Source organism: Penicillium cosmopolitanum, assembly GCF_028827165.1.
Source record: "Penicillium cosmopolitanum strain IBT 29677 chromosome Unknown utg000003l:1.0-3747932.0:1.0-3751027.0, whole genome shotgun sequence".
Classification (NCBI taxonomy): domain Eukaryota; kingdom Fungi; phylum Ascomycota; class Eurotiomycetes; order Eurotiales; family Aspergillaceae; genus Penicillium; species Penicillium cosmopolitanum.
This window is the reverse complement of record NW_026622673.1, coordinates 836,424-845,423: the sequence shown is the minus strand read 5'-3', so window position 1 is coordinate 845,423 and position 9,000 is coordinate 836,424. Positions and strand designations below refer to the sequence as shown.

General features: G+C 47.5%; 1 protein-coding gene across 1 annotated transcript; it reads left to right on the top strand.

Moving 5' to 3' along the window:
* Positions 1-7,999: 7,999 nt before the first annotated feature.
* N7509_000412 (uncharacterized protein) lies at positions 8,000-9,000 on the top strand (the record flags this gene model as incomplete). The annotated part of the gene is made up of 3 exons (XM_056625059.1): positions 8,000-8,011; positions 8,443-8,559; positions 8,620-9,000. The coding sequence occupies 3 exons, from the start codon at positions 8,000-8,002 to the stop codon at positions 8,998-9,000; spliced, it is 510 nt and encodes a 169-aa protein (XP_056493641.1).

The following is a 9,000-nucleotide window of genomic DNA, read 5'->3' as shown; positions in this document are numbered from 1 at the left end:
GTTGTGAAGGAAGACCTTAATCGGAGCGAAAAAAGCAGGGCGACTGGGCACATGGGGAAGAATTCAGAAGTTACGTGGATGCAGCGCTTAGACTCAGAAGCTACGAAGCACAGTGACAAAGAAGCCCCTCGAAATATGACACCACGGCACCAGCTTCCAATTGACGATTCAATTGCATCAATGAACTACAACCTCGATTATCAAACTATCTCAAATTTGAAGGTAACCAATGCTTTCATCTTGCCACCAAAATCACTAGCGGATCAATTATTCCAAATTTATCTGACGAAAGTTGACATTTCTTTCCCATTCATTCGACGGGACCTCTTTATTTCTCAGTACGACCGCTGCTACTCCGGGGGCCTTATAAATCCCGGCAGAAAATGGTTGGCCATTTTCAATATGATCTTCGCCATCGGGTGCGCTATTTGTCGACTTTCTGAACAGAACCTACAGCAGGAGGCAGATGAGAATCTCTTTTTGGCACGGGCTAAATCTCTGAGCCTTTCAGAGAGCGTTATCTACGATCATGATGATCTACAGCAAGTACAGGCCGAAGCCCTGTTGGCGTTCTACTTCCTAGTCGTATCACAGATAAATCGGTATGACGAGTCCTTTCTATATTGCTCTGGATTTTAACACTATCTCAGATCATGGAAAATAATTGGCATTGCGGTACGCTCGGGTATCGCGCTAGGGCTCAATCTTCAGCAAAAGACAGGTGAGCATGATTTGAAATCAGACGAAGCTCGGAAGCTACTGTGGTGGTCGATTTTCCGCCTGGAGAATGTTCTTTCTGTCATGACCGGGAGAATTTCCTGCCTCGGAAGTGCTTTCTGCTCCACACATCCGCCGCTTCTCGGGCCTGTTCTGGAGTCCGCAAGACCGGATATCCACCCATCAACCAACACACCCCAATGGACCATAGTTTTGGGAAAGAGGGAGATGGCTTTCCAGAGAAACCTTTTACGGTCTCTAACTCCCAGTCAGCCCCTCTACCTTTTCTATATGGTAGACCTGTCTTTGATCGCCCATACCATCACTAATGAAGTATATGCGATCGACAGTTCCCGGGCCGGCCGAGCTCGAGTGGAAAGCCGTATAGAATTTTATAGCAAGCAGATGGATTACTGGATATCAACTTTGCATCCTTCGTTCAGTTTCCAAGACAGCCAAGGCAATTTACAACTGAGAATCAGTTCGCCCTTTCAAATTTCTCTCGCCTTGAATTACTACAGCGCCCGCATCGTGCTTAATCGACCTTGCCTCAACAGCCATGTATTTGGAAAGACAAGCGGCTCACAGCCTTCTCGTTCCCGATTTGCCAATACCACCGCCCTAAACTGTCTCCGCGCGTCCTTGGCTGTCATGGCACTACTACCAGATCAACCAGACTTGGTTTGGTGTTATGAAGTCCTGCAGTGGTGGGATCTATTACATGTTCTTACTCAGGCGACTGTAATATTACTTCTCGATATTTCAATTGGTCCAATACCGACGAGGTCAGGTGAAAAGACGGTTTCTGTTGAATCGTCAGACCTGGTTTGGACGAGGACGAAGAAAGGTCTTTCTTGGCTGCATTGTCTGGGAAGGACTTCAGAGGCTGCTCGACGCGCATTCCAGTTCTTCAGTAGCTGTATTGGTCGCTTAGCTCCAGCGAATGATCTCGACCTGAGCGGCATCCCTTCGACGTTTGGATCCTTCCAAACCTCCCGCGATCCGAGCCTTCCATGGCTTCGAGACTCTCTGGAAAAGAATGCAATGGCGCCTCGGCAAAGGTCACAAGCCTTGAATGATCAGGAGTTTTTAAAGTGGATGGATTCACGCAATTTGTCTATTTCTGGCAATATACACGACGACACACGATCCCAGGGTTCAGAAGAGACTCCGTCTTCTTTGAGTATAATATCAAGTACCTCAGCAGTGCTCGACGCTGACACAGATATGTCGGAGCTCATCTCAAATTCTGATACCAATGTCGACGATTTGCTGATGTCCATGGTGGGCTCTAATGCGTCCTGGACCGTGAGTTCCGGCAGCCTTGAGTCTCTGGAACAATTGCATACATCAGAAACCCATCTACAGTAGCCAGGGATATCATGAAGATGACGGCGCTGGCTGCGCGTCTATTATCATTTTTTTCAAGTGATACAAACCTTCCTGCATTAAATGTAGCGCCACCGTATTTAATAACCTAAATTTTGCCATCTGCGGCTTTTTACTACCGTAGCACATCTATGGCTTTTGTCGTTGCTTTCGAACTGCCAATGCTTTTCACATTACTCTTATTTGCTTTGATTACCAGGTTGTTCTTTCTGTGGGTCTTCCAAGGTGATTGGCCATTTCCTAAGATGAACTTGGTAATGTACGTCTTATCTTTTTGTGCCCGCCGTTTTGACAGGGCTTTTCTGGAGCAAGAAGCCATTGATGTGGATCCAAATATTTCTTGGGATTCTTTCAATAATTCCGTACACACAAACTGTACGCCTCAGATTAACAAAAATGCTAGTTCTAAGCTAATACTGGCTCAGTTTCTCCGCATCGGTTTTCAGCAGCTCAAAAATCCATTCACAAAACTATCAACACGTATCGCACTCCGAGTAAATGCTTTGGCCTCTGCGGTCTCAAAGATATTAGTGACGTTTTGGGGGCATTTCTGCTACAGAAAATTTGCTGCATCACTCTCCTCCTGCTTTTTTTGTATTACCTTTGTGAGATCGCATGGTACTTGTGGTTAACCAAAGGCGCCACACAGGGCCGGCAAAGGCTGCATCATCTATCAAGCATAAGCCTTCTATTGCTAGGGGCTGCTATTCTTGACGCAGTTTCGAGGCTATGGGTGATTGCCCTTGAGGTATTTTTTCGAAGCTTTGAGCCTACGTGATGGGAGAGCTAACGATATCAAGGTCCAGCTTATCGTTTGCACCATGTGGGCAGTGTACAATCAGTCCGTTGCGTGATGTGCAATGAAGGGTTCTATATACATCCTTTGAATCAAGCTGGGTTATAATTCCAAAATATCAGCCAATCCGAATTGTCATCGCTGAATTAATCATACCGTTGGTCCTAATGGCGAGGGCCTGGAAGTGGAGAAGGAGGGTGAATTGGCTGTAAATCTTGGTTATAACTCTCCTGTGTGAGCGAAATTCGCATTTACCAAATGATAATTGTATATTCAGGGGGGGCAATCCGAAGACAGACCGTGGAGATCTGCGGTCCTATAAGATCAGCCCGCTTACTTCGATCTCTGTCGAAAGCCTGGCACGGAGCGATGGGATGTGACTTCAGATTATTACAATGACACGACCGATTCAAGCTGTAATTCCATAGGTGCTGTGCTGGTGTCATTTTCAAAGATGCAGGTCTTCTGAAAATGTAAGAAAAGGAGAGCTGGCAAGAGCAGACGGGAGAACAAGGGACTCTGTTGTGATACATACGGGGGCCGCACAGATCAGGAGCCCGCCGCACTGTAAGTTGTACAACGTCTATCTTTTATTGTGCATAAAATAGGATCAGGCATACGTCAACGTGGAGGGAATATGGACAGTTCTACAGTTGGGCTAGTAGGTAGCTAGGGGCGCAACATGGCTTGATGTTTGTCTAATTTTGATGGGGTGTTCTTTGAGTAAAAGAATGCGCTCATCATCGGTGAGTGGAATTAAATGGCATGATCTGTTGCCGCCCTGTCAGTCGCAATAAGGTACTGGTTCATAATGGTTAATGATTAAACACGTCATCGATGCTTTTCTGTGGCATCCCCATGACTGTGTAAACAGTGCCAACAGTGAGAAAAGGTCTTTTATAAACTGGATCACCAGAAAGAAAAATACAATACCTCCGAGTGCTGCATTAAATCAATGATGAAATGTTGAACCAGCTGCAATTGAAGGGTCGTCTGTGTTTGTGCCCTCACAATTCACAGCGATCGTTGCGTAGACACAAGCAGAATGACTCGCTGCAATGCTATAAATACCCGATCTCTTGCCAGCAGAACTGTCATTCGCAAGCATTCCTTTGTCACTCGGAGTCAGGAATATCGAACGCTTTTCATCTCTGCCGGCTATTATTTGGTACGGACTGACCTCGATATCTTGCGCTTGTAATTAAACTGACCTCTGATACTATGCTAGATATCCTCTCGATACTGACTTCGAACAGCAAGTGAGTGTAGCTGCCCCGTCATTTGAATTCATGCTGACATGGAGTATGCTCAAGATCGGTCCCCCTCCACTACTCCTCTAGGAAACCATTTGATGGACCTTGGATGGCCTCAAAATGATCGAAGCTGCGAGCATGGTGAGTTATGAAGTGCTTTCATACGCTGCCTACTGACGATTAATGATAGATTGAAGTGGTCCCTTACACAGCCGCTTCGACCTTGACAGAATACAGCGAACAGCAATAGCTGACAACGTAAGTTTTTATCAGCGGAAATTTGGAGAATCTTCATCCCGTGCTGACGACTCCCTGTGTCAGAGGGCAAACGTTCGATCACGAGCCGCTCGATCTCCTCTAAGTCACCCTGGTGCGTTGCCTCTGCCTATTCCCATGGCTGGGGCTGCATTGTAGATCTCAGTGCAGATGCTATTTACTTGAAGTTTGATCTTGTCGTGCTCTCTGTCCATCAGAAACGATCGCTGATGCATCTTTCTGGTCATAGGACAAATTTCAAGATGGCACGAGCCATGACCGAGCCATACGTCCCCATTGTCCTCAAAACTAAGGATGTACGTCGGTCCGGACCAATGAATCCCAGTGCGTTGCTATTTCGCTGTTCCAGAATACCTGCTTGAAACGCTCATTTTGGGGTTGTCAAGAATCACTATCCTCTTAATGCAGCCAGCTCTCGCTCAGTGGCTTGAAGCATTTCACGTATCTGATCCGCTTCACGCTCCAATATAGCGCGCTGCTCGCCTGCAGAATCACCTAGGAAAGATATATTATGTATAACATGCGCTTGGAGCGTTACCCACGGCCTCGAGAGCTGGAAGTGTTGTGTTTGACTAAGGCTCGAAGAATCCCCCCTACGGTCATAGTGATGAGCTTGGGTTGGGTCCAGTATCCACGGGAGTGGGACCAAGTCCTCCGGAGCTGAGGATATAGATCGGAGCTGTGGCGGCTCGGTCATCCGGGCCACAGAAGATAGTCCCCCGGTCAGTGGATTTTGCGAAAGTCTCAGTGGTTCAGGCTCTACTAACTTTGGTAGCGCGTGGCTTGTGTAATCAACCAATGTGGAGGAAAGAGGGAATGGGTCCGCGTTGCAAACAGGCTTGCAGCTCTGCGGTTATAGTTCTCTCCATAAGGATAGGCCATAGCAGACGGAAATATTTGTTGATGCGAGGAGTATTCAACTAAAGATTTAACGGCTGAAGTATTCGACCGAAATTTTGGCATTTGCCGCTGACGCCGCCCGACAATGGACTTTTTCATCACCACCGGGCGAAAGCAGCCATGGACCTTGAAATACAGTCCTTATTTCCGTCAACCGAAGGGCGACTGAAAACAAGAATGGAACGATTTTCCGACTTACCACAAGCATTGCAAATCAGGATGTCCATGTTCGTCTCGCCGCCAAAGGGGCGTTACATTTGTTCCGCAATTATCGCATGCAACTAACTTTGAAATATTATCAACAACGGTGTTGGCCCCTGTTGCGGTTGAAGCCGGGCCAGGATGAGACCCTGATGTCTGGCCACGGCTAATAGCAAACTTACCCCGATGCACAGATTTGTAAGTGCGGTTATAATATACCGGGCATCCTTCGCAGCTTTCTGTACCACCAGTCCCGTTACAATTTTCGCTCCCAGGGCAGGAACCTTTGGTACCGTAGCAAGTCCTATATGATGGCGCGTTTGGCCCGTGCGCTGAAGATGCGGAAGGGTAGTTAGCAGGAGCAGTATTTTCAGCGCACTCCTGCTGCATTGGCTTCATTCTCGTAGGGCGAACAGCATTGCAGGCGTTCAGATAAAGGCCATAAGCATTGCAAATCATGTCTCCTACCGGTGACCGGCGCCAAAGTGGAGTGCTGATGGTTCCGCAGTTACTGTAGACTACGTTAGTCAATCGAAACCACAAAAAATCGATTAAAACCCACTTGCATGACCGTTTAAAAAACGAATTCCCAGGGACTTCGGCGGATATATTAAAGCCAGCTTGATCATGTTGCTGATCCACTGGCGCCGGACCTGCATTCGAGAGAAAACTTTCCTGTGGCTCCTTCCCGAATTTGTTCGTGTTGTGCCAGGTTTGCACGATCTATATGTGCAGGGAAGGTTGACTGCTGAAGAATACCACTATTCTCGACATAGAATTTTTGCATGAGTATGCCGTGGTTCTGAGATAGATTCGGGCAGTCCATTCTGAAAACTGAGTGTTAACCTTGTTCCTCAATGTCAGCCCAAGATCTCGATTGAGGTCTCTATCTTTCAGACAACAAGGAGAGGACTATCAAGTCGGGGGACGCATAAACGGCAAGCTATTGTACTGGTTTCGCACCCATTTAACACACATTCGCTAATTCAGACATTTAGCCAGGCAACTTCAGAAAGCAGAAGATCGGCACACTCCGGAGTAGCAACTGCAGGTAACGTAAAGCGAGAAGATTGATTTCCTGAGTTTTGGAAAGGGGATGATGGGCAGGGAAAGGCCCTGCATTGCGGAGGAATAGTGCAAGCGACGTCTCAGTACTCCGATCTGCGCTTACAAAAGTGCGTCATGGGGCTTCATAGCATAGGCCAAGCCACATGAGAGGAATCGCACGTTTCTTGAGGAGGTCCTTGCGGGCCAGTGCGCAATAAATTTCCTTGGGGTCTGTGCCATTGATGGACGGTAGCCTCGGCAGATACGATTGGTCCAAGTTTGGCTATGAGCTCCTAGGAGCCTGGGGCTGCCATTCTACCTACCATCATTGGATAGCACTGATACACTGATACCCCCAACGTACCCATGTCTCCATTCTTATGAGCCCGAGATAGAAATGACATGACAGTCTGACCGTTCAGATTCAGGTTTAACATGGAAGATGTTTATGTGACGAGAACCTGGTTAAATTTGAGGAATCTAGTTGTGGCATCCGATGATACAGGGTGGGAGACAGTCGTTCCAAAACATGGTGCAGCTACTATCCCTGATTAATATATATATTTGGGAGCAGATGTCATATCTTATTGTATTTCCCATATTTAAAGCGGTATCGAAATAGATTACCAAAAATACACAAACTGACTAATAGTAAATTATGCACCAGTTATGTATTTTGACGAGTAATTTGGGTACCCGCGAACATTTTCCAAAAACCCACGGGCGGGTTTGTGAAATACAAAATCCGCGATGGGTTACCCGCCCCGAACCCACGTTTGGCGAGGTCTTGTCAGAATGTAGTCGCTACAGTACGGACTAGTCGTAATGCTTACCAGCGAGGCCATTGCATGCTACTTGAGATGCGTTATTTCTGTCTAAACCTGAAGGCAAAATGAGGGGATCCTACATGCTGGTGCAGCAGTTTATGCCTTGGGCATAAGGAAGTAATGGATATTGGATGAAACAGGTTACGTAAGTAAGATTCTTCCACTTGTAAACCGACAATAAGTTGAGCTTAGTAAGGTCGTTTGGAGCCGTCAGGCAGATGCGGTGCTGAATACCGCGCACAACCAGTAATTGCTTCCTCTGGTTCCAAACCTCACCACCTATCCAGGCTATTACCCTTAAGCATATGCCACTCGAAGCGAGGTCTCATGTACCGAAAGAGATGGAGCGATCACACTACGTATTCTCAGGCTCGTGGTAATCATCTCTGGGCACCTGCCATACATCCTCGCCCCAAACACGGCCCCACATCAATCATTTCACAAATGTATTACCAGGTCGAAATGCCAACCTACAAAGACCGATCCACCTTCCCTCTTCCGCGTCGCTCTCAATGAACATTGACCAACCCCGGGATCAATAGCAGAGCGGAATCATATTCGCCTGGTCCTTGGCCCCAGATGAAGCCGAAACCATGGGTATTCAGGTATGCGATTCCACGACTGTATCGCTATAGAATTGCCTATCTTGTTGAGCTTCTCATGACCAATGTTGGATTCTATGAGGTCACGGACCTGCTCTTGAGCAGTCTCACGGCCAGTGAAATTTCTCTGGTCGCGCATTTCCTGGGGATATCGAATAACCTTGACTAATGCTGACCCCGAGACACAGTCTCATCTCCACTATACATACATATTACCGAGGGTAAGCCGATGAACATAAATATCTAATCCTAGTATGGAAGGGCTTCCATTGAATTGAAGCAGCTGCGAGGTATAGCGGAGGATGAGGAAGAAGCTACAAGGATACTAAAGCGAATCTGGAGCTTTCAGAAACTCGCCCGCTCTAGTGAGATGGGTCGTGGTAAGTTGAATTCGATATACACCAGACCTCTGAGCTCTTGCTATTCAAAAATAGCGGTGCATTACTTTGGATGTGCAACTGGGCTTCGCATTGCGCTGGCTCCATCATGAACTGGCTGCCACCGCTTTGCAGGATCTGCGGGCTAAAAACATGCCGTTCACCATCGGCAATGTCATACGCATTGTTTTCAACTACTTCCTCTTCCCCATCATCTCCCTCTCTTTCATCTAGCTGGTCACCGCTAGAGGCTCTCCTGCATATAGCGTGGCCCTCACGGCACCTGTGATTGTCATTTTGCTCTGCTTCTCCATCTGGATGGTCCGGGTCATCATATCCACGCGCCCTAAGTCCCATCTCTTCGACGACCTTCCCACCGTTCTTCTATATGGACCACTGTATAAGACCTACTGCGATAATGCCGCCGTATTCGCTATGGTCCCGTTCTTCTTAAATCTTGGGGCCGTTGGATACACCCGTGCCTTTGGTCAGCTCTGGGATTCCTGTGGGCCGATTCGCCCCGGCTTCGTGAGGCATTGGCCGATTATCCTTGGGTCCGTGCTAGATCCAATGGCCCCCACGTTGCCATTTTCCGGGGCCGTCTCGCAGTGCTAA